This window comes from Schistocerca americana, chromosome 1, assembly GCF_021461395.2.
Source record: "Schistocerca americana isolate TAMUIC-IGC-003095 chromosome 1, iqSchAmer2.1, whole genome shotgun sequence".
NCBI classification, from domain to species: Eukaryota; Metazoa; Arthropoda; class Insecta; order Orthoptera; family Acrididae; genus Schistocerca; species Schistocerca americana.
Window position 1 is genome coordinate 143,782,224 of NC_060119.1, and position 27,011 is coordinate 143,809,234.

The following is a 27,011-nucleotide window of genomic DNA, read 5'->3' on the forward strand; positions in this document are numbered from 1 at the left end:
AGAATAACCTATGTGGAGTCTGGAATGTAGGAGAGTCGTACTGACTCATTTCAGCTTTGGGCAGCCTGTGAAATATGTTTGAGGTATTGAGGATTGTCTAAAAAAGGCAAGGGTTAGAGTCCAAAACTCAATACAATGCAAAGTTTTTAATGTGTCACAAAGTTGCAGGTCATCAACTGGATACACCAGTTCCAGTCAGATCACTAAAGTTAAGCACCATTGGGCTTGGCCATTACTTGGATGGGTGACTGTCTGTGCAAGCCACATACTACGAGAGTCACTCCAAAAGAAATGCACACTATTTTTTTTTAAAATCCATCTTTTGTTCTACATATTTGAAAGTTTTATAGTGTAGATGCATCCTTTAGGAACAATATTTTCATTTCTCCACATAATTTCCATCCCTCTCAACTGCCTTGCGCCATCTTGGAACCAGCACCTGTATACCCACACAGTAAAATTCTGGACCAACCTGTTGGAGCCACTGTTGGGCAGTGTGCACAAGGGAGTCATCATCTTCAAACCTTGTTCCACGAAGAGAGTCTTTCAGTTTCCCAAAGAGATGATAGTTACATGGAGCCAGGTCAGCACTGTAAGGCGGAGTGTTTCAGTGTTGTCCATCTGAGTTTTGTGATCGCTTCCATGGTTTTTTGACTGACATGTGGCCGTGCATTGTTGTGCAACAGCAAAATATCCTGCTTTTGCCGATGTGGTTGAACACAACTCAGTCGAGCTTGAAGTTTCTTCAGTGTCATCACATATGCATCAGAATTTATGGTGGTTCCACCTGGCATGATGTCCACAAGCAAGAGTCCTTCAGAATCGAAAAACACCGTAGCCATAACTTTTCCAGCAGAAGATGTGCTTTTGAATTTTTTTTTTCTTGGGTGAATTTGCATGATGCCATTTCACTGATTGCCTCTTCATCTCTGGTGAAAAATGATGGAGCCATCTTTCATCACCTGTCACAATTCTTCCAAGAATTTCATCTCCAGCTTTCTCGTACTGTTCCAAAAGTTTGCTGCATACTGTTTTTCTTGTTTCTTTGTGAGCCCTGTCAACATTCTGGGAACCCACCTGGCACAAACCTTTTTTAATGCCAGCACTTTCAGTATTCCGCAAACACTTCCTTGCCCTATCACAATGTAGCATGACAATTTGTTCACTGTGATGTGTCTGTCAGCAGTCACCAATTCGTTAACTCTCTGCACATTGCCTGGAGTGTGTGTGCAGTATGAGGCCTGCTGCTGCGAGGACAATCCTCAATATTGCTGTGCGCGCTTTCATCACGTACCCTGCTTGCCCACCGACTAACTGTACTGCAATCGGCAGCAACATCTCCATATACCTTTTTCAACCTCTTGTGGATGCTTCCCACTGTCTCTTTTTCACAGCACAGGAATTCTATGACAGCACATTGCTTCTGACAAATGTCAAGTGTAGCAGCTATCTTGAAGACATGCTGTGACGGAGCCACTCACGGGAACAGATTGAACTAAATTTGAAAACAAGCGGGAAGGATGTATCTACACACTGTAAAACTTTCACCCATGCAGAATGAAAACTGTATTTTTACAAAAATAGTGTGCATTTCTTTTGGAGTGACCCTTGTATTTACAATTTTCCCTTTGCCTTTACACTACAGGGTCAGAGAGGTTTGTGGTATAAAGTCCTTGATCACCAGTCTTCGTGACATTCTCCTGCATTAACGACTCATCCTCTCAATAGTGTTTCACGAAGTGAGGGCATGCAACACTGTTGACAGTGATCCATCCATCAGATAGGGGCATTGAGCTTGGCAGCATCCTTGGTGTTCTTCGAGAGAAGTAGGTTATGTGCTGGAACAGACTAGTTTCACTCTCTTCCTCCTCTAATCAACACGAAGATGACACTACGGTACTCTCTCTCTCTCACTCACTCACTCATACACCACTTGAGTCTGGCCTTGGCATCCAGGGTCAGTGGTCGTGTGTGTGTGAGTTGTGTTTATGTGAATGTGTGTGTTGCTGCATCAGCAGAAGGCCTTTTGGCTGAAAGCTTACTTGTTCAGCAGTCTTTTTGTTGTGCCTGTCTGTGATTCAGCATCTCCGCTATATGGTCAGCAACAATCTATCCTCTTCATATCACTGTCATTATTCCATCCTGGATTTTCCACTGTTTGCCATGAATTTGTCACAGTTTTCACAGTGAGAGTATGTTGATTTGCAGAGGAATTGTGGAGCCCAGGTCTAAATGTGTGCTGTTGTGTTGTGGTCTCCAATCCTGAAACTGGTTTGATGCAGCTCTCCATGCTATTCTATCCTGTGCAAGCTTCTTCATCTCCCAGTACGTACTGCACCCTACATTCTTCTGAATCTGCTTAGTGTATTCATCTCTTGGTCTCCCTCTACGATTTTTACCCTCCACCCTGCCCTCCAGTACTAAACTGGTGATCCCTTGATGCCTCAGAACATGTCCTACCAACCAATCCCTTCTTCTAGTTAAGTTGTGCAACAAACTCCTCTTCTCCCCAATTCTATTCAATACCTCCTCATTAGTTATGTGATCTACCCATCTAATCTTCAGCATTCTTCTGTAGCACCACATTTTGAAAGCTTCTATTCTCTTCTTGTCTAAACTATGTATCGTCTATGTTTCACTTCCATACATGGCTACTCTCCATACAAATACTTTCAGAAACGACTTCAAAGCTACTGAATTCCCTCTCAAGATCAGTCATTGTTTCCCAACCCTTCCTCCTGTTACTAATTTTAAGTCACAGGAAAATCTCCATTTCTAATAACAATGATTGCATTTCTTAATATTATTTGTTTATCATAAAAAAGAGGCTGCAGTGGAAGCAGTGTATTTCACTAACCTGATGCAGTTTTATTGTTTTTGAGAGTTGCTATTCATTAATTATTGAGAAATTGGTAATGTAATTTGGAGTCCAATGAATAATAACAACAATGAAAGCTAAGGAAAAAACAAAATGAGACAAATTGTATACATAACAGTAGCTCAGATTGGATAATAACATAAGAATCAATCTTGAATTTATTTCATGTTATGTGTTTATTTCTTTTAACTGGTACATAGGGTTCAAAAGTAAAATACTTTTCCAGGCAGAGGTAGAAGTATAAAATAAACATCTGTTAATTTCATTGCAGCAATGTCAGTATTACGGCAAGGTGATGTCTCAGAAGTGGGCTCGGCTCAGTGCCTGCCAAAGGGAAGTGAGTTGGCTGTCTACCGGGTACAGGGAACCAAGAATCTTTCAAATTTTATTCAGGTAATTTTGAATCATAGAAAAATCTCCATTTCTAATAAGAATCATTGCATTTAGGAGTATGATTTATTTATCATTAAAAAGATACTGAGATGTAGTGTGGCTTGGTAGCACTTTTTTCAAAAGTCAGTCAAATGGGTCTGCATTGAATCTCAATTTGGCTGTAGACGTTTTTCTTTGATATAGCATCACCCGCAAACTGTCAGTACTTGGTGTACGAAAAGACCAATGGCACAGTATTCCATTTTCTGTTCTAAGCTATAGATCCTCCGTGTAAATTGGTTCTCATGTCAGAAAGCTATACAGGGTGAACATTAATAAAACTGACAAAATGCAGGGAGAGATTCCTGATGGGAATTGGAGGAAAAAAGGTCCAACGAACATGCGTCCAGAAATGCATTGTTGCCGCAGTAGATGGCGCTGATGAATGAAAGTTCCTCTGACCACTTTCCATGTGTGTTCCTTGTGTGTTGCAGACTGTACGATTGATGCAGTTTACTTTAAGCAGCAGAATGGTCTAATATTCATGTCAGGAACAAGTCGAAGTGGTGTTTGTATACAGCCAAGCAGGCAGAAATGACTGAGAGGCAGCACGGCTATATCAAAACAAGTACTCTCATAGACATCAACCACATCACACATCATTTCAAGCTCTGTTTGGGTGTTTTTGTGATAATTGGTCTTTGAAGACACACAAACGTGTGAAGACGGTGGACTATGTGTATATCAGATTTGGAGGACCGGGTTCAACAGGATGCTGAGATGATCCCTACTACAAGTTCCAGGCAAGTGGCCCACCAACTTGGTGTAAGATGAAGTGTGATGATGTGTATCCTGCATAACAAAAGGGCTTGAAATGTTGTGTGTTGTAATTTGTGTCGGTGAGGGTACTTATTTTGGTATAGCCGTGCTACCTCTTGACCATCTCCATCTGCTTGGCCAAACACAAACACCATCTTGACTTATTCCTGACATGAATACTGTGTCACTCACACAACCTGCAACACACAAGGAACACACAGCATGTGATTAGAGGAAATTTCATTTGTCAATGTCATCTACTGTAGCAACAGCACATTCCCGGACACATGTTCTTTGGATCTTTCTTCCTCTATTTCCTGTCAGGAATCTGTCCCTGCAGTTTCTTGTTTTTATTAATGTTCACCCTGGATAATGTAACAACTCCTAAAAGGAGTACATCTAATAAAGTACTGTGATGTTTAAACCAAATTTTAAATTAGGAGGCCGTTTTATTTCTTTTAAGAGTACTGAACTGGTAGAATGGCTTTTCTCCAAATGGTTGTATTGTGTTTTATGATGCACAGCCTAAGACATGGAAAAAAGTAAAAAATGTAAGACATAATGTATGTATTAAAATATTTAAAGAAAATGTATTAATTCAAAAATAAATAATAAAAACATGAATGACTGCAATAAAATAAACCTGATATATTTCCAAAATAACCTAGTCATAGACATTAAGGTCAAGTATTTCAGTGTTTAAGTACATTTAATTTACTCTGATGTATGCATAATTATGGAAGAATTCATAAAATACCTTGTATGTAACAGCAGTGAACAAGAACCTGTGCAACATTTTCAGGAAGATAATACTGTCAGCAAGCTGACTAAATTTAAGTTTTTCTTCAAAATGAAACACATTGTAGGCAAAAAAGTGGGAAACATATAAAATATATCATGATTTTCTGTCATATTTTCTATAAAATCAATATAGACAATAGCAACTTTTTGACATCTCTAAAAGAAAGCCAGTCACAGAAGTTGGGCAGATGAATATAGGTACAAGGAAGTTAATTATGAAGAAAGCTTGAGCAATGGAATAAATACTTCCCCAAGTGCCAGACAAAGGCAAAAATCAAAAATTCTCAGGAAAAGGCAGAAAGGCAGCAATAAAAGTCACTTAGGAATGAAATAAATAAGCATTTGTTGTTTGCAACAATATTCATTATTGACTGAGGTGCATTGTCCCCATTTTCTCTATAATGACATTTTGATCTTGTGAAGGAAATATTGTATCAGGTGTTATGTGTCAAGAATAAAATTAACTTTTTCCATATTTCAGTATGCATTTCAAGGTCTTGAGCCAAGTAAATGTGAAGTGCAGCTGCATTCCTGGGTTGTCAGAAATGGTGCAGCAGAAAGTTTTGAAACTCAGACCGTTTCTGGTGGTGAATTTACCAAGATGAGACAAAAACTGAAGTTTATTCCATTGGGAGCAACAACTATAAGTAAGTACATAAAGATCAGTTTTAGCATATCTCATATTGGTTTACAGAAATGTAGTAAAGCTCTACATGTGGATTCTTCAGATCATTTATTCACAATCTTCTTCAAATCTCTACATGAGAATGAGTCTTGAAGTATGCATGATGGGGTCAGGATACCTGAGAGAGGACCAAAAAGTAAGAGTTCCTTTACTGTAAACATAGGTGTGGTACTGACACATTGTCCTGCAAGATACATCAGTTGCACACTGTTTCACATATTTGTCAAGTTTTGTTTCACCTCTTCGGTGGTCCCAGAATGCTTCTCTTCTCATTCTAGTGTGCAGGAAAATGACTCTATTGGCCAAATATAGTGAGTACATTTTGTGCAATTTTACTGTCATTTCATTTTGTGGAAGAATTTTCTGACACTCAATACTATGCAACTCAATTGTTTAGCACTTCAGATAGTAATCCTGCTTGATTGTTGTACTTCAGCACAAAAACCACACACACACACACACACACACACACACACAGAGAGAGAGAGAGAGAGAGAGAGAGAGAGAGAGAGAGAGAGAGAGTAAAGGTTTTTTGTATTGTTTCTCACCAGTTTTGCTTTCTTCGTTTTTGATCATGAAGCAATCTTGTACAAGCTTGATTATCACTGGGTTTCTGGATCATAACCATAACACCACACCTCATGACCAGTAATTATTTTTGATGAAAAATGAAGTTGTTCTGTCATGTCATCAACTGCAAAATCATCAGACATGTGAAACAGCATTTCAAGCAAGACAAGCACTTCAACAACCTAACTGACAGCCCCCCCCCCCCTCCCCCTTGAAAAATAAATTCACGTGAAAGAGACAGAAGATACCCTGGTGATCATCACAATATCATGGTGATCACTTCAGGTACTCATAAGCTCTTCACTGCTGACTTCACAATGCTTTTCCAAGTAGTTCTGTCTTGGCATTTAATTTTGCAATTCATCATGTGTAAGATTTTCACAGCTTCTTCAATGTTGTTGAAGTAGCATAGTCTTGGTCTTTGAAGAGGTCTTTTTCCCTGAGGATGTCCTGTACATAAGATTTTCCTTTCTTCTGGAGCTTGAAGTGCATGTTCAACCCACAAAGTCTCCTAGCTTTAATTTTGGTTCTCCATATTATCATATACTTCTTTGTTTGTTAATATTCTCCATTCCATTGTGATCTTCTTCAATCCACCAAAAATCTTACTCAAAACTTTCCTTTCAAAGAGTCTTAATACTCCTTCTTCTGATTTTATTAATTTCCATGTCTCACAAGCATACAGAACAAAATTTCTTTTATTTCTATCAATGATCACCAAACTTAGGCTAGGTACTAGTTTGTCAGCAATGACCATCATAAGGTCTATTTTATAACATGTCTTAATATAATGAAGCCATAGTGGCATCGTCACAATATATACAAAAAATCAGCTTAGCATCATTGCACATGTACAACTGTGATGATATCAATCTGATTTTGTGTGTATTTTGTGACAATGGACTACCACTGCATTATATTAGTACCAGTTGTAAAACAGATCTGAAAATGGTTATTGCTGAGCAAAACCGGTAGTCAAAGTTTTGTGATAATTGATGGAAATGAAACAAATTTATTCTACACTTCTTAAATCACTTTTGTAACCTGTGACAATGTCACAGTTTGTGTCACAAGCATATGTTTGAACAGGTGTGATAAAAGTTTTACATATGTGAATCCTTGTATTTCTTGAAATAAGTTTACTTTTTCTTATCTGCAGTAATGCAAAATAGCATCTATTGGCTTTTTGTATTCTAATATTTATTTCTTCTTTGACATTGTTGTCTGTGGTTAGCAAGGTTTTAAGACAAGTGAACTTAGTTACTGTTTTGATTTTCTCTGCAACAGTTTTAAAGGTATGATTTGTTTTAATATGCTGTGAGACAATGAAGTGTGTGGTTTTACTGGTATTAGTTTATCGTACTGTTCCTACTCTTTTCAACCTGTACTTGGAAAATATGATTGACCAATGCTCATTAGATGACAAAGGAGTAGAAATTGGAGGAAGAAGAGTAGGGTGCTTGAGATTTGCTGATGACATGGTCCTTCTAGCCACAGGGGAAAAAGAATTACAGGATTTGGTGGACACCATTGCAACTAACGGAAAAAAATATGGAATGAAAATTAACACAAATAAAACAAAAGTATTGGCATTAGGAGGAAATAAGGAAATAAAAATTGTGCTGAATGGAGAAACACTAGAACAGGTGCAAAATTTTAAGTATCTTGGAAGCAGGATAGACACCGACTGGAAGTGCACCACAGGAATTAAAACAAGGATAGCAATGGCAAAAGAGGCGTTTTATAAGAAAAGGAGAATCTTCTGCAGCGGTCTGGACAGAGAACTCAGAAAGAAACTCATAAAATGTCTTGTATGGAGTGTTCTTCTAAATGGTGCTGAAACATGGACTATGAGGAAAAAAGACAGAGAAAGGCTGGAGGCTTTTGAGATCTGGACATGGCGGAAGATGGAAAGAATAAGTTGGATGGACAGAGTAAAAAATGAAGAAGTACTGAGAGGAGTGGGAGAGAAAAGGCAGTTACTAGATGTAATAAAGAGAAGAAAAAGAAACTGGATTGGGCATATATTAAGAAAGAATGACGGACTGATAAAAACAGTTTTAGAAGGTTATGTAGAAGGGAAAAGGAAGCGAGGAAGGAAGAGATTCCAGATACTGGATGACATGATGGACGGTACAACATACAGCAGCCTTAAGAAGGAAGCAATGGATTGCAGAAAATGGAGAGGCAAAGGACCTGCTAATATAGCAGATAACTGATTGATGATGACTGTTCCAAGAAAACTGTTGTATAATATTGAGGTGGATGAATTAATTTCTTCTACATTTCCCCCAAAGATTACGGTGTCATCTGCATATGCTGCTATGTTAAAACTGCACTGTTCCAATTTGTGATGACCTTATTTTCCTGATGATCTGCTCCATAATGAGGTTGAAAAGTGGTGGTGTCAAAGCATCTCCCCTGTTTGACTCTGGAAGTAATGTGGACTGTTTTGGACTTAAAATTTGAATTTTGAATGCACATTTGCACCAGCTGTATTAATTTGTCTGGAATTTCACATTCTGTTGTAGCCATCCATACATAGTTTCTATCAATATTGTTAAATGCCTTCTTAAAATCTATGAAAAGCATGTGCACATCCTAAGAATATTTAAATTTATTGTCAAGTATAAGAATAATTAAATTTATTGTCAAGTAGGATCTGTGAAATGAAAATATTATCCACTTTTGAACTATTTCTTTCAAATCCAGCTTGTGTCTCATCAATAATTTCTTCCAGATATTGTTGTAGGCTTGACAAAATTATATTTGTAAGTATTTTGTATCCAGAGCTGAATAATGATATTCCCCTGTCACTGTTGCAGGCTCATCTCTTTTTATATATGCTGGAATATAATGTAAATGACTAGACAAAAAATCTACTCACCAAGTGGTGGCAGGGAAACACACACACAAAAAGATTTAACTTTTACAAGCTTTCGGAGCCAGTGGCTCCTTCTTCTGGCAGAGGAGCCCAAGGGGAAGAAAGAGGGTAAAGGAAAAGGACTGGTAGGTTTAGGGAAAGGGCTATCATTTAGAAAAGTCACTCAGAGCCACAGGTCAGGGGAGACTTACTGGACAGGTTGAAAAGGTATCCGTTCCCCTAAACCTCTCCAGTTCTTTTCCTTCACCTATATTCCTTCCCCTTCAAAACTTCTGCCAGAAGAAAGAGCCACTGGCGATGAAAAATTATAAAAGTTAAATCTTTGTGTGTGTGTGTTCCCCCTGCCGCAACAAGGTGAGCACATCTTTTATCTATCCATTTACATTATATTAACAATAACTCATTGTTTTTGTTGTTATATATAGAAACATCTTTCCTCACAAAGGTACAACGTGCACACACATGCCACTCTCTCAAGGTACTAATGCTAAGCTTTGTTTTAACCGTTATCTTGTTTCTGCTGCATAGGAGAGTTGACTGATGTCATGTGTTAAACATTCTTTGCAAGTGTATAAGCAGTGATTAAACAAGATTCAGGGTGTGCTGTACTTTTCTTCATTGTATTAAACTAAACAAAAAACATTTGCTATATTAGATACATATTTTATAAGCTGTGAGTTTCTAAGTCAGTAGCTTGTATAGTGTATACCACAGTTACAAGCATTTTCTCCTCCATAATGCTTGAAGTCCACTTTATCTGTCTCATCACATCATGTCATTGTCCTCATTACTGAGCATCTAGACCCAAGAACTGAGTATCTCCATCCTGCAGCTTCTCTTAGAACCTGCTGAAGAGGTAAACCCAAGATTTTCTTGATTTGATCAATCCACCTATTTGCTGTTCTTCCGCTTGATCTCTTGCCCTCGGTCTTCCCTTCCAAGATTATTTTCTCCAGATTTTTGTATCTCTTCTCACAATGTGGCCAAAGAACTGGAGAATGCTTTGGTTGACACAAGAAGAAAGGCACATGAAAATATTTAGTTGCTCAAATGCACTGATGCACTTTTTGTCTCTGGCTCTAAGGGTCCATGTTTCACAATCATGAAAGAAAATGGAAAATATGAGTGTTTCAACAAGACAGGCCTTTTTGGTGTTGGTTATTGCTCTTTTCTGCTTTGTCTAGTGGAATTTCTAATGACATGTTCTGCGTAGATTTGTATAGTTGAGGGGATAGAACACAACCCTTCTGACACCTTTTGAGACACTGAAGAAAACAGACATGTCAACACTTGTCTTCACAGCTGTGTGATGATTAATATATAGACTTCTGATTAGTGCTGTCAAATGTTGTGGGACACTGAATTCTGCAAGCACCTGCCACAACTTTTTCCACACAACACAGTCAAAGGATGTCATATAGTCAAGGAGGCAGATGAAGACAGGAACACAGAACTATGTCCACAGTTTTTTTTAATAGTCCGTTTGCATTATTTTACATTTGTACAACAAGTGATTTGTTTAAATAACAAAGAGAAACTCACAGATATGAAGGTGGTTATTCAACAGCTGAATCCAGTCATCCGCTTCTTTATATTGTGAACAAGATAAATGAATGTATAGTGAAATTCATTTTATTTCTGTCATGATAGCCACATTGTCTCCACATTTACCATATGCTTTTTAATGTATTGTACCATGAAATAAATTTATTAATATTTTAAAAGTATTTTTAACATTTTACAGAGCACCTCAATAAATTCAGTCGGCGTGAAAAGAAACTCAAGAAACGATGCACTAACAATTGCATTTCTAAAGTGCTGCGTCTTGAAGATAGTTTCAACCTTGTGAAAGTGCAATTCCGGAAAGCATGTCAAGTAAATGAACTACAGCTGCGATCTGTATAAAGAAATGGTTTTAATTAAAATAGTCAAATTTTTTGCAGCAGTGGTGTCGATTCTCAGAAAATGAAAACACAACCATTTTACATTATTTTCTTACAATATTTTCTAGTCAATTAATGATAACTTACATACGAGAAGTCAAAGCAGTTGTTTAGCCATATTTGTTAGTGTATTATCTGTAAGTTAGTTTGCAAAATCTTATATTATTCTCATACTTGCAAAGACAAGCAAAGGAATGATGACAGTACTCTGCTAAGTTATACGTTCATTAGCTGTGTACTATGTGGCAGTATCTGCTGAGGAATATAGAAATGAGTTGTATTTGCACTTATTCAGTGACATTCCTATGAGAATACATTTGCTTAGCTACTACTGGCTCATAAAACGATGGAAACTTGTATACAGTGTGTGTTTACACAGTTTGCGTATGCATGTCTTTATCATAAAGTTTACTTTGTAGTACATGTGTGTGTTTGTTAGTGAATTAGTGTTCTTAGCAAAACAACTTGTATTGTTTCATGATCTCACTCATAATACAGAAAAAAAATTCAAGAACTGCCAGTTGTGTGCATAAATATGTATGTGTGAAATTTCTTGAAAAGAAATATATAATGTAGGTATCAATACCAAGGATAGATAGATTATAGCCATTTGTGTATGTTGTTTGTTTTACACTTACAGAAACATGGCTACTGAAATATGAAGTTTTGTATTCAGGATAAGCCTCTCAGTCTGTCTATATAAATGTAAGACATTGTTTGTAAATTGTGTTGTTGTATCATGTTGTTATTATATACATTACCGAAGTGAATGTAACTGAATGAAAAGAAATGTGCTTTGATTTTAAAGTAAGTTTATTTATTAAGCATGTGTGGAGTTGTGTAATTCAGGGTAATTCATTATACACCATAAACCTTGAAGGGATATTGTAAAATACAATCCTTTAAGGAATTTTATATTTATCTTTTAAATAAAGTTATTTATAAATATTGAGCTACAAACCTTAATTTCTTTTTCATTATGATAAACAACTCATGTTATAACCTGAAGTTTTGTGGTGCTGAAATTTTGTTATTCTCTTTGGATTCTGAGTCACCAGAAAATACAAAGATAATATTTGAATAACTAACTATATAGCTTAGAAGTACAACATGTTTGCAACCAAAACTAAAGTTGTTGTTTCTGATTGCTATTTTCTTTGCATGAATTGCCCTTCTTTCATTACTGTTCTAGATTGATCACAGTCTTTAATGACACATCCATGCTCAATGTTTCTCACTGCTTCAGTTGACACCCTTTATTATTTGTAGTATTCTTTTCCCAGTTCAGCATACTTTCAGTCTCCAGTCTTCCACTACTATTATCAGGTCAGTCATCACTGTTCTCCTGGCAAACAATCATTTTACTGATCTGCAGCCTGGATGATAACCTGCCACTCAATTCATTTTCTTGAACTCTCAGCATCACAATCTCTAGCCAGTCAGATTTTGCCATTGTATACTACCTGGAGCCACTGACAAAACCCCTTTATTCTACTTTAAGCCTGAAACAGTGAATTCTGCTGAGTGGATATATCTGCAACCACAGCGACATTATTTTTGAATATCTGTGTTGCCATGAAATAGCCTGCCATGAGTATTTATTAAATTTTCCGTATTTTTTTTTTATTTTTTATTCTCACATAATATGAAAAACATTAATAGAAAAGACATTTACCATTCATTACATTTGCAATACATGCAACTAGGTGTTCCTGTCAGAAATTACACTCTCTTTCTGTCAAAAGGTGTCTTTACAGTGAAAGAACTTCCTAGAATTTTCTCAGGACAAGAATTATAAAAACTAACATAACCAAACCACGGATGCATTTGTTTGTAGTGCTGTGTTACACAAAACCAAATTATACTGTAATTTTGTTGAAACGAATTAAATGGTATACATCTTCAAACCTGTATACATTAGTGAGCATCACACCAGCAACCAACATAAACCTAGAGTCAGTTCTTCCCACCAACATTAACTTTTCTGAAGGGTGGGGTATCACGTATGGTAGTCCCTTTCCCAGACTACCTCTATCCCCTTCCCTGCTCCTGCTTCATCTTGAAACATTCCTGCTATCCCTTCCAGTGTATTGGCATAGTCTTCACTGCTTCTCTCATCATCCCCACCCCCCCAAGCTCAACTACCTAATGCTGCACCGAACAGCCCACCATCCTGTCACTGCCACATTCATACTGGCAGCACTACAGCAGCTTCCCCCAACACTACTCAGCAATCCCTATGCCTCTCCACCCCACATCTCTTCTATACCCACATTACCAACCAGAGCCAAGATCTCTGCTCAGCACATTCAGACCTCAGTGTTCAGGAATAATGTTGGTCATAAGTGTGTGTGTGTGTGTGTGTGTGTGTGTGTGTGTGTGTGTGTGTGTGTTTTCTACGTTTGAGTGAGGGTTCAGTGTAATAGCTTTGTCTACTTTTAAACAAACTTTGTGTGTGCCTGTCTGCCCCTCAATGCCTCCGCTGTGTGCTTAGTAGCATCTATCCTACTGTTGTTGGAACAAGTGCTGATTTTTTTCAATAGGTACATGTTACAATATATGTGCAAGCTCTCATTCTTCATGTAGATATCTTGAAAAGCATTTGTTATTTGAAAATTTAAACAGTAAGTAATATATGTCTGTTTCATTCATGTGAACAGTACAAAGTAAACCTGAGTATAAGTTATTTTCAGCGAGAGCAAGCGAATTAGAGATAAAGGCAATGAAGAAGAAAAAGCATTCCTTTCATTTTTGTAAATGAAATAATGCAGCATGGCACACTCAGAACTGTTGTAAGATCTTATGGTGGCAGTCACAGTTGTGCAAAAGATTTTGACATAAAATCTCACCATATTTGTTTTGGCCAGATCATGTGTGTTGTAACATGTGGCACTCCATCTCCAGAGCTGTACAGGTAGTGGAGTTTTTACAGAGTGCAATTAAAAATATTTACCTAAATTTTTTATTAAAACCTATTGGCAGAGATGCATAGGGTGTCATATTACACACATTAATATTCACTGACGGAAAAACAATGTCCACAATTAAAGCAGAGAAACTAACTACACTTTTAAACAGAACAAAATATTTTTCACTCTTCGTTGTCTTCTCAAGCAATAGCAGTGTCAAAGACAATTCACAATCCAGTCACAAAAATGGTACAAATAAAGGAGCTGTTATCCGCTTGCTTAAATTTAACTCTCAACAATCATTCCCTGTCAAAATGTTCCAGTCACAATATCATTTTGAATTATTCCCATTATATAACATTTTATTATAATGCCATTCAGGAGTATTCTGATCCAGTGGCTATGTTAAAAGTTCCTTTCTTGCTCATTTGTTTGTGCTTCTTCAGTACAAGCTTTCCCTTTGGAATGAAGTGTCATTGGATGACATTTGCTTAAACCCATTTTTTCTTTCATTATATCCTTTCTTGGCCTGCATTGTTTTTGTGGAGTTTTTCCTAATTGCCTTCAATTAATAAAATCATTTCTTTCAAATTTTCCTCTTGATCTGAGAAACCATGAAATTCCTCTTTAGTGCTCAGATCTTCTCTTTCACTTTGGATTTCATCATAATACTTGGAAATGGTAATGCTCCTTCATATACAGTTCAATAAACTCTTTCTATTCTTTATTTTCATTTGAGTATTTGCTGTTCAAAAATACCTTGCACATACTGTCCCTACATTCCACAACCAGTTTTGTTTATAACATCCAGATCTTGTATCCACAGCCATATAGAGTGTACCCAATAACAATGCCTTCATCTGCCCTCGTTGATAGTTTAGAAGGACATCTTTGTTTGGACATGAGAACAAAAGCTTTGCATCCTATCCCCCATAAATGTCATACACTAGGCTTTCTACCCATCCATGAATCAGAGGTTTTTTTTATTGTTGTGGCTATTTGTAACATGATTTCTTATGTATGCCGCTGTGTACACTCAACACAAGAAATCTTTGGTAACTTCCTTGTAGCAACTGCAATTTTACAGTATGCATTAATGTTCTATTGAGGCATTTTTCTGCTGTGTAGCCTGCTAATCTGCTGATGAAAACAGCAGAGAACACAAACACATGCACAATTCCTGCCTTTTATAGTATATCGTAGAATACTTCAGATATCACAAGAAAGGTAATCCACGCATCACTGACATGCCCTCTGGTCCTTGATCCCCATTAACACCCGAAGAGTTTTCAATCTCAGGTTGTCAGTTGCTTTTGCCATACAGTCAGCAACATTCTCCTCACTTGCAGTATATTCTACACTTATGTTGTTGGCTTCTATCTCCTATTGCATAATAAAGAAATCTTTAGAGCCATGTGCCGTTATTTCCTGAACCTCACAATTTTCAACAAGTTTCTTGATGCCTTGAGTATCGATGAAAACCTTCATGGGATCGGACTGAAAACAATCTTGACCAGTCTCACTGAGAAAAGTGTTCATCCATTTCATTTCCCTTATGGATTCACCCTGTGCAAAAAATTCTGCTTCAAAAGTGCTTAGTGCAACTGTTCATCATTTTCTGCTACTCCAGCTTGAACCACACTGCAAACACTGTCAACAGCAGTTCTGTATTTTGATGCATTCTGTTTGCTTAGCTTGCCTACATCTGTTGCATTTTTTAATTTAACATTCAAAATGATAACTCACTTTGACAGTACATGTTGTGCTATTCCAAGGTCCCTTAATTCAAATTCAGTGCTTAAGATGTTTTTCATTTCTTTATTTCATTTTTCTCTCCATACAACATTAAATCATTCAAACATCTAGTTACTATGAGTTCACACTGTAGATCAGAGTAAGCACATGGGTCAGCTACAGATCTCAGAGTCACTTGTTTGTGCAGGATCTTGTTGAGTGTCTTCTTCCAAACTGATGAAACCTGCAGATGCACATTTCAAGCCTGTGGATACACATGTCATTGTACCATTCCTCCTGGTCTGGTATGCCATACAGTTTTCTTTATAGTTTGTCACTAGTATCTGGGAAACCCATGTGTAGTTCCACATAGACTTCATCTTTTATATCAGTCATCAAATATGCCGCAACAGTATCCAGATGATGAATTTACAAATCTTTAATTGCTATTGCCATTGGTAGATGCATAGTTTTCATTTTTACAACCAAGCTTTGACATTTGTCAAAATAAGTTCCTGGTCTTTCCTCATTATACAAGAGCTATCCACAAAGTACATTACGTTTTGGAATTAAAAATAAATGAAGTATTGGAAAATATTTATATCATATACAGATGAAAGCCACACTTAAATACTACTTTTCTACATAGTTGCCATTTAAATTAAGGCACTTATCGTAGCGATGGACGAGCTTGGAAATTCCTTCATCGTAAAATTCGGCCGCCTGCACCTTCAACCATGTGGTTACCTCTTCTTGAAGCTGTGCGTCGTCATCAAAACACTGCATAGCCAACCACTTCTTCATTGCTGGGAATAAGTGGAAGTCGCTCGGTGCCAGGTTGGGACTATATGGCGGATGAGGAAACAACTCCCACTTAAAAGATTCGAGAACTTCACGAGTGGCATTAGCCGTGTGGGCCCGGGCGTTGTCGTGAATCAGCAAGATCTTTGAGCCCAACTTTCCCCTGTGCTTGTTTTGTATTGCTCTTCTGAGGTTGTGCAGTAGGAAATCCACAAAAATCACACCTTTTCTGTCCCAAAAGGCAGTCACCATCACCTTCCTTTCCGACATTGTCTGCATGCATTTCTTGGGATTTTGGGGGGAATTTGTGTGCCCCCACTGCATTGACTTCAATTTTGTCACGCAGTTCACATGCTTAACCCATGTTTCGTCACCAGTAACGATGCTATCGAGTAATGAGTCGCCATCTTTCTCATAAGCGTCCAAAAACGTTAACGCTGCAGTCATTCGCTGATTTTTGTGAATCTGTGTCAAGATTTTTGGTATCCATCTTGCACAAAACTTGTGGTAACCAAGCTTTTCGGTAATTATTTCGTGCAACAAACTTCGTGAAATTTGTGGAAAACTCATAGAGAGTTCCGTTATTGTGAAATTACGGTTTTCACGGACTGCAGCATCGACTTTTTCGACAAGTTCGGCAGTCACTATGCTGGGTCTTCCACTTTGCTCTTCGTCGTGAACGTTAGTTCGGCCATTTTTAAATTTTATGACCCATTGACGCACTCCACCTTCAGTGATTATGTTGTCCCCATACACTTCACAAAGCTGCCGATAGATTTTTATCAGTGAACAGTTTTTTGCAGTCAGAAACTTTATTACAGCACGCACTTCACACTTTGCGGCATTTTCAATTAACGCTGACATTTCAAACTGTCACAGTAACTCAACGGAGTACAGCACAAACCTCTCACTAGCACGGCAGGATGCCGACTGAGCGGCAGAATGCCATGACACCAAGATGGCTGCACTAGCCCCAACCCTAACGGACACAAACGAAAACGTAATGTACTTTGTGGATAGCCCTCGTATAAAACCATGACTCATGTTCTGTGTCTGGCAATTCATCCATCCTTATCATATTTATGTTTGAAAACTGATTTTGTTCATATTTTCTCTGTGTTGTTAGTCTGGGATACAAATGTTCGTGTTCGGTTTTGCATTATGTTTCCAGTTCTGAAATCGCTTCTTGCCATTTGCTTTCATCAGTAGCTGACAGGCTTCCTATACACTTCTTGGATCTTTTTCTCTTGATATACTCTCCTTTTCAATTGCAGAAGCCTTCTTTTATATTCTAGGGCAGTCCTTCAACCATTTCAGTGGTTTGACTTGTACCCGGAAGACTGATGACCATAATTGCTTGGTCTCCTTAAACACTTAAGCAGCATCAGCTCGCGTGTTTCCAAATATTCACACAGTAGCTTTAATTTATTGCAGGCTTTTGCAGTTCATGGTTATTGTCATACATTTTAACATTGAAGTTTTCAGAAAGCACACATGTTACCAGTGGCATAGCATGGTTGTAAAGGTTGGGGAGACTCTGCAGTTGTTATAGGCAGTCAGAATAGTACAATAAACAATAATTTAAACAAATGAAACAAAATACATCAAATAAAATAACAACAACTACTACTACTACCCTGCCACTACCACCGTTGCTACTACTACTACTAATAATAATAATAATAATAATAATAACTAACTTGTTCAAGAAACGATGACAAATTTGTAGAACTCCAGCAGCAAGAGAAGAAGCACTTATATTTTCTTGTACACAAGTGCAATGCACGTGACGTTTCTTTCCACGAATAAGTGTATAACTCGATCTACAAAGATCTGATCACTGGATAGCTCTCCAAGTAGTGTCTTTTCTATTGCTAACGTGCTCAAACACGACAGCCGGATGTTGGACATTGAATTCCTTAAACAATTCTTCACTCGTTTAAGAGTTCACTGCTTGCTGTAGTTGCTGGTAGGGTCAAATCCAAACGCAGGAACTTCGTTGTTTCTTCATAAACGGAGTCTAAATCATTGTTGACAATATACTTTAACAGGATTCTTGGAGATAAGTGTTTTTTCTCATCAACATATATGTTACACAGTTCATTTTCAAGTTGTTCTTGTTTGAAAAAAGGGTACTGTTCTAATAATTGAAGCAGTTTCAACTTTGGGAATTCTTTTTGATAGTTCGGGAAACACTTTTCATTCAAAAGTTCAAGAAACTGAATTTGGGGAAAGTCTTGTAACCTTATTTCCATCTGAACAATTTGCAAATCCAGTATCTCGTAAGTTAGTGCCCTGAGAGATGTCTTTTGACTGCCACAAAATGATAAGTTGCCATTCAAACAGAAGATGCATTTAATGCATTCATCAACAAATGTTTCCTTTCTTAACTGTCATAAGTTCTCAAAACAGTTCTTATTTCATCGTGGCAAGCAGTTATACTGACAGATTTTGACTGAAGAACATTAAAGAGATGATCAACATAAACAAAGCACCCTCGGTAGAAGCAAAGCAAGTAGACAAACGTAGGATCATCCATTCGTTGTTTCATTCCCACAGCACAGCTCAAAGATTTCTGGGTCCCACTGAGAGTCCGTATCATCAAATATACAATTAAAACACTATATAGCCCTAAGAAATGACTAGATGTTGTTGAAACTGCCCTGGAACGAAAGTTCCAGCGAGTGTTGCTTGCATGTGGCAGTTTAAATCCTTTCTCAGTTAGCAATACAGTTCGTTTTGATGATTTGCTGAAAAACGAATGGAATACAGTAAGCTCACTTACAAACATGCATACTTGTCATATGATTTTGGAGGCATGTACCAAATTCAGTTGGTGTGCGTAACAATGAATAAACAGTGCATAGGGACAGAACTGCTTCACCAGTTGTTGTAGTCCTCTTTCTCTGCCCGCCATTACTGAAGTGCCATCATGTTTGACTAACCACTTTTGCTTCCACTTTCCATTCTTTCAATACTGCATGAATAATGTTTGACAAACCTTCAGCACTTTTATCTCCAGAAACGTCGTAAAATATTTCCTCAATTTTGTCTGCAATACAATACCTGAATGTTATACTCATCTGACTCATGCATGACACGTCTAATATTTCATCAGCCTGAAATGAAATGAAATTGCAGTTCTGAATTTCAGATTTTATTTTATCATTAACTTCCAGAGTTATCACTTCCATTACATCATTCTGTATATCTGGAGAAGTTCCTTTAAAGGTTGAAGATGATGACAGATGGTCTCGGTTTAACTGCTCTCCTTGAGCTAGTAAATCCAACAATTCCAGATAGCTACCTTTGTTGAGGGAGGATTTGTCTTCTCGATGGCCGCGAAAGGCTAGTTCTCATTTACAAAGAAATACAATTGCCTGAATAAGATGAGCCAATACTCTCCTGCTGGATGCAACTTGTTTGTTCTATTTTATTGCTGTCAGACGAGCGGCTTCAGAAAGGGCATGCTCATTCTACTTTTGCTCAATAACTGAAATGATTCTTTGTACTGCAGGTGACGTTTTGATATTTGATGCTTTTGTGCTTTCCTGTCAAAGTTCTTTATTGTGCAAATGCCCTCACTGCATCATTCCTTTTCTCCACCAAACAGAAGACATATATAACAATATAATCTGTTATTAACTGCATTCGCAGTCAGCCAAGTATACTTTTCGTACCAGGCTGTCTGAAAAGCGCGTTTTGGTTTGGCTTCACTTAAAACTACACTGAATATAGGAGTAGTTCGTTTATCCTTCAATTTGCACTTTTTTTCGTACGATAATGTAGAAAAAGGCATTTTTAATAAAAAATTCTATAAGGTGTTCAGTTGATGGCTCACTCACATTGGCGACACAATGAAAATATGCACTAAAATCACACAAGAATGACTGTGAACACAAACAGCGCGACTGTTCACTTCCGTGTTAAAAGCCAGCATAGAAGTGGCGGAGACTAGTCTCGATACCTGCTAGCAAGAGCAGCGCACCAGCCTCCGTGGAAGAGGAAAAGTGGAGGGGAGCCGAGAATGCCACTAACACTCAGGCGCACATAGCCAGGCAAGGGAAGGGAGGCAGAGACTGAAAGCAGTCGAGTCTCAAGCAGGCAGATACACCAATACTCAGGGTGCAGCGGCGTGGGATACAAAACTGATGTCTTCGCACATTTAGTGCTCTTAGTAGAAAGTTGTTTATATTTTTGTTATGAATTACTATTGCATCTTTTTTAAGCACGAATACAAAGGAGACTAAGTCTCGAAGTCTCCCCTCATGCTATGCCACTGCATGTTACCCACCCAGATAGCTGTGTGTGTTAACACAGTCACTTCTGGGACAGGGAGGTATGCTGGTCCCAAATGAAACCTGCCTGGCAGATTGAGAAAAAGGAGTCAGTGTGCCAGCCAGCCTGGATTTAGTTTTTAGGCAGTTTTCCACATCCCATTATGTTAATACCAGGATGGTTCCCATGTTCCAACTCTGATACCCACTATGCAAACATTTATAACACTTCCTCACAGTTGTACACAGAATTCATTCTATATGCAGACAGTATGGGTACACTGGTTCTGTTTGGGGAGGGGGGCAGAGCAGGAGGGTTCAATAGGAGACTGAAGACCATAATTGTTTGGTCTCCTTAAACACTTAAGCAGCACCAGCAGGCATGTTTCCAAATATTCACACTGCTCGATGTCAGGCATTCTCCTGTCTCCATAACATATACATTCTGTAATGCTCCTGTGCCATCGGTGATATTAGTGGTCTTCAGATCAATTGCTTTATTACCCTCTTTGTTCAACTTTGCAGGAAAGATAATTTCATCAAATAAAACACCTCTGGTTCTGAATGCCACACTGTGTCATGGTTTCGCAATGTACAACCGTTACATGAGGTTGTCCTTTTGGTTCAATTTACCACATTAGTTTTTCATTTTTTGGCCATGCATGACACCCAAATAATCACACATAATCAAAGTTTTGTTTTCAACCATGTCATCGTTTATAGGGATTTTCTTCATCATTTCCTCCCATCAATCTATTTTGCTAGTAATTTGCTGTAAATGTTGATTCAACCCAGAAATTTCGTGACGTTCCACTCTACAAAAGCATGCTTTGCACTAGGATGAGTGACTGCATTGGCAGAGGGCAGCACACAGTGAGAGCTAGAGAATGTGAAAAGGGAGGAGGTGATACACTAAAGGGGGCAGAAACTATTGGGTGGAGGGTGTGGGGATAGTAGGTTACCATAGTTTGAGGTAGGAATAATTTCAGGAGCAGAATATGTGTTGTAAGGATGATTCCCATCTGTGCAGTTCAGAAAAGCTGGTGGTGGAGGGGATGATCTAGGTGGCCCGGATTGTGAAGCAGCCATTGAAATCAAGTGTGGTGTGTTCAGCCGCATGTTGTGCCACAGGGTAGTCTACTCTGCTCTTGGCCACAGTTTGGTGGTAGCTGTTCATCCCGATGGACAGATTGTTGGTAGTCATACGAACATAAAAAGCTGTGCAATGGTTGCAGCACAGTTGGTATATGATGTGGCTGCTTTCACAGGTGGCCTGAACTTTGATGAGACAAGATAAGCAGCAAGGTCATACACAAACTATGCTGAAACCATTGCACAGCCTTTTCCATTGGCTCTGACTACCAATCACCTGCACACCAGCATGAACAACCAACGCCGCACTGTGGCCAAGAGCAAAGTAGACCACTCTGTGGCACAACATGCAGCTGAACACCACATGCTTTATTTCAATGGCTGCTTCACAACCCAGTCCATCTGGATCCTCCCCTCCACCATCAGCCTTTCTGACTTGCACACATTCTCCACTCCTGACATTCCTGACATTCTCCCAGCCCCCCACACACTCCATCCAACAGTTTCCATCTTTCTGTCCTATTACGTCCTCCTATATTATATTCCCACACCCTCTTTGTGTGCCGCCAATTGCCATTGTACCTGTCTGTCCTTTCTCCCTTCCTGCTCCTCTTCTTTTACACTCCCCAGTTTTTCTCCCCATATCTCACATCCTGAGACTGCAGTTGGCAGTCTCGTCAGACCACCAATCTAGTCCCTGCATGCCCAGACAGACAGTGCCCTTCTCTTCGCCCCCCCCCCCCCTCCCCCACCCGAACCATTCTCTCCCTTCGCTGCCCCATTCCAAATTGCTATACACATGACAGTCACATTGTGATTGGAGCTGCCAGTGGTAGCAGTTATGTATGCACGAGGCGTGTTTGCTTGTATGAACGTGTGTGTGTGTGTTTGTGTGCGTGTTTGTTTGTTTCTAATTAGTAATTATTCACTGATAATACTTTATAAGGAACAAATAAAATCTATGAAGTAGGAGTTATCAAATAGAAATGATTTTACTTCATTTTTAATCCACATTACCAGTGTTCATCAGAGACAAAAGTAATGCCATCCACATGTGATAGGACCACTCCAGTTTTCAATGTATTTTAATGATCTGTCAGCTAGAGTGAGCAGCGATCTGAAACTGTTTGCTGGTGATAATGTCGTATATGGAAAGTGTCCTCATTTAATGACTATAGTGGGGTTTCCTTGGAACAAAAAAAAAAATTTTCAAGAACTGAGAAAAAAATCTAATCTGACATAACAGGCAGAATGGGAACAAATGAAACAGTGGTGCACCAGATAAAGAAAATCATTAAACTGCCATGAGAATTTGTTGAGAATACCAGATCCTAAATGACCAAAGAAAATTTTTGAATGGAAGCCACATGGAGGATGGAAATGTGGCAGATTATGATGTTCTGAGTGAGACAATAGTACAGTAATAATGGAGGGGGTTTAATATGCTGCTGACATCGAGGTAATTAGAGTGTAATAGTGGACCATCACTGTGTATGCAAGGGAGATGCCCTGAATAAAGACACTTCACAAAGAATAACAGGTTTGCAAAATGATGTTGTTAGTTGATCTTTGAATTAATTCAGTCCCGTACATAATAATAACAAGATTAAAAAAAACTTCTTCAGGGGAAATGAAAATATTGGACATATCAAAAGAGAGGATAATATGTACAGATGCTGGAGGCGAGTGCTTCTAATGACTTGTCTCTCCCTCAGGATGCGGAGTAACTTTCCTTTACCTCCAGCTACAGTAAGTCATATTATTTGCTTTTCAAATGACCTGGGATTTCCTTTCTCATTATGAAGTAATTTTGAAAAATATAGTGATTTCCCAAGAAATCAAATTTCAGCATCTGTCATGATGTTCATCCAGTTCTTTTTTGTTCAGCTGCCTCTCCAACACCAAATGCATTGGATTTAATTATGAGTCAACAGATCGTCCTTATTAAATGATGCTGCCCCATATTATTATCAGCAGCTATTTACTTGAATATCTGATTCTTACTAATTCTTTCTGCAACCTTTATTTTATTTCCATATATGGACTGCCAATCTCGTAGGCTACACATATTCGCGAGATCACAACAAACTATGAGCTGTGAATGATGGACTTGTATTTTGGAGGTGTGTGATTCAGATTCCTTTGGACCGGAATGTGGCAGTGATTTGTTTACCTCATCCTGTTTCACTCGGCTACTCAAAATTTTACTTCAGTATTGCAATTAAGGAACCTACAGGCAATATGGGATTTGTGCAAACATTCTATGTTCTTTCTGGGGCTACTGGAAAACAATTTCTTGATCTACAACCAACATATTCCAGTTTTATGTTAATTTTTACTCAGAAACTGAATGTCAATATGAATGTATCTTATCTCTAAAATTTCTGCACAAGTCACATTTGTACTGAATCAAGTGGCAGCAGTAATTAAGACATGGCACTCATATTCAGGAGGATTGGGTTTCAAACCCCCATACAAATTTAAGTTTTCAGCACTTTGCCTAAATGCTGGGATGGGTTCCATAAAAAGAACAGAGTTGTCTTTAATGATACCAGCAGCATAACATTAAACCAAAATCTTCCTACCTTGCTGCTGCTGCAGCTTCTGTGATTGGTTTGTGTATAGTACCAAATTTAGTTGCTTTTTATGCATTTCTGCTTGGAAGTGATCAATGGCTGTTTTCTCATTGTCCAGTATTAGACAGGCTGTATCACACACATGAACCATCCTCAGAATGGGAACATAGCATGAAATGTTCCACAAAATTTGGTACTGGGCCCGCACTACTTCTGAACCTATGTATATGACATTCCAATAACTTTTTAGGGTAGCTGGAAAACTATAGTGTTTACTGATGACACAAGCATACTAATCAAGTCTCCAAACTTGACCTTATCAGATACATAACAAATGATAGCTGAACTAATCTACAAATCATTCACAGCTTATAGTTTGTTGTAATCTTGCAAATACTCATCTTTCATTATTTCAAACAAACAATAAACCGTTGGACACTATAGACCGGCAGCACACCCGTGGATATTTTGACTATGATATTTATTGTCTTAAAATAGTGTTTCACGTATATAAAAGTACAAAAATGAATTGTTTCATGTTGTTTTTAATTACAGTAATTAGATTTTTCTTCACATTAGGTAGTCTGCAGTTTCATACAGGAACTTGTAATGACCACGACGAACAAAAAGGAGGACAAGTTTGCACAGAACTTGTGAAATAGAAACTTCTTGAATGTCTTCTACATTTGGAAAAACATAAATGTCTGATTGCTTCTGATACTTTCTCATAAATGAAGTTTTCACTTTGGAATCTTTTATGGCCAATATTTTCCCTATGAATGTTTTCAGAACAACCTGGATTTTCATCCAACATAGTTAACATTGCAGAAATCAAGTCTCCTTCATTTAACTCATCCTCTGAAGTGATAGGTACCGGTAAATTAGTTTCTCTAATTGCGGCATCTGTGTTCTCATTGTATTCGTCAGTTGAAAGATGATCATCTGCGTCATTATCATAGCTCGGATATTTTTCACTCTCTGATCTTAAATTGTCTTCAGCACAAGGCTTAGAAGTTGAAGGTAGTAATGGAGCATTAGTGTCACTATTGTCATGAGAGTGTGAGTCATCAAGATCATCCAAATCTACATTTGATATGCTTTTACCAGGTGGAACAGAAAGTCTCTTTCGTCTCGCACAAAGTGGCTGTGTCTACTTTCTGAACAATTCATGCAAAAATGTACAAAATGCATTGTCCAGTGTTTGAGAGTCACCTTCATTTTCAGTAGTTTTGGGAATGAGTTTCAAGACCTGTTGTGAATTGAATGGAAAAATTCCAGTTTTCTTGAATCTGGCTTTTATGTTGTGTCCCATTTGGTTATTGTAATTCATAACGTTAAGCGTCTTCTTCAGTGCTGCAGGAAATTTGTCCTTCATAATAGGACCCCGATTGTTCAGCTTCCATTCTTCTAAAACTTTGCACCACTCAGCCTTCAGTGGACGGAAGTAAGCCACGTCGAGAGGTTGGCACAGATGTGTTGAATTGGGTGGCAGTAATATAAATTTAATGTTATGCTCCCTGCACTTCTGTAAAACATTTATGGAGATATGACTTGACAAGTTATCTCCTGTTACAGCCTTTGGCACTTCTTTGGGCAGCTTTTTCACATATGGAAGTATGATTCCTTCAAACCAATCTGAAAATATAATTTCATTAAACCAGAAAGTTTTTGAACATCCATAAAGTGCACCTTTCGAGCCACCCTGCCTCCAAGTATCATACACATGCGATTCACCATAAACTACATAAGGTAGAAGCAGCTCACCACTAGCTGTGTCACAGAACATGACACTAATACTACTTTTTGAACTGTCCATTATACGGTACACATGTTTTGATCCTCTTCGGCCAATGACCCTTTTAACTCCAGGATCGTCAGTAATGTTGGTTTCATCATAATTGATTATTGCTTCAGGAGAAATGCCATCTAAACTTTTTTCAAGTTCAGAAAAATATTCTTGCATCATTCTTTGGTCAATTCCAGCACGCACTTTTTTGATATTCATACAACATCGCTCAGACAGAATTTGCTTGGGTGTTTTTAGGAAAGACACAACCCAGTCCTGTCCTGGAAGGTTGTTGTTAAACTTTTTCACTCTTTTTCCCAGCCTGTCTAGATATTGTTTGACAATTACTCTAATATCCATTGAAGTCAAGGGAAAACCCCACTCACTCGCAGTTACCAAATTACTTACTATGAGGTCTTCCTCACGAGAACTGAGAGAAGTTTGGCCACCGGCTTTCTTGGGAGGAGAGTCTTTTGCTGATGATACCCATCTCTGAATAGAGCTCTTGGGGACACCATACTTATCAGCTGCTTGTCTTACAGACATAGTTTTAGCTTGAACATCTGCCACAGCTTTTGCAAGATTCTCCACAACATATCGTTTGTAAGGCCTACCACCAACCTTCCTAAAACACTCTCTAGGCATCTGAAACAACATTAACAGATTTCTTGTAGATATTTGAAGTAATATGTTCTTCAAACTATACTGCAAAACCAAATACATTGATAAACAAGTACACACAGTAATATCAAATGTGATGTAACATAACATAACCTAACCTAACCCTTTAACCTAACCATAAAACAATAAGCAAATACTAACAATGACTCCAATGTGTATAAGAAACACCAGCAACTTCATTTTAATGCAATTTTGTGCATACA

The 27,011-nt window shown here is 38.1% G+C and overlaps 2 protein-coding genes across 2 annotated transcripts in view; one reads left to right on the top strand and one right to left on the bottom strand.

Moving 5' to 3' along the window:
• LOC124621793 (chordin-like protein 1) overlaps positions 1 to 11,810 on the top strand; it is a 626,534-nt gene extending 614,724 nt beyond the window's left edge. The window contains exons 9-11 of the mRNA XM_047147229.1: positions 3,150 to 3,271; positions 5,352 to 5,517; positions 10,754 to 11,810. Of these exons, the coding sequence (XP_047003185.1) occupies positions 3,150 to 3,271; positions 5,352 to 5,517; positions 10,754 to 10,914 (449 nt within the window). The 3' untranslated portion in view covers positions 10,915 to 11,810. The remainder of the gene's footprint in view (positions 1 to 3,149; positions 3,272 to 5,351; positions 5,518 to 10,753) is intronic.
• Positions 11,811 to 25,491: 13,681 nt separating this feature from the next.
• LOC124608190 lies at positions 25,492 to 26,673 on the bottom strand. Its single transcript, XM_047139970.1, has one exon. The coding sequence runs from the start codon at positions 26,671 to 26,673 to the stop codon at positions 25,492 to 25,494; it is 1,182 nt and encodes a 393-aa protein (XP_046995926.1).
• Positions 26,674 to 27,011: the final 338 nt, after the last annotated feature.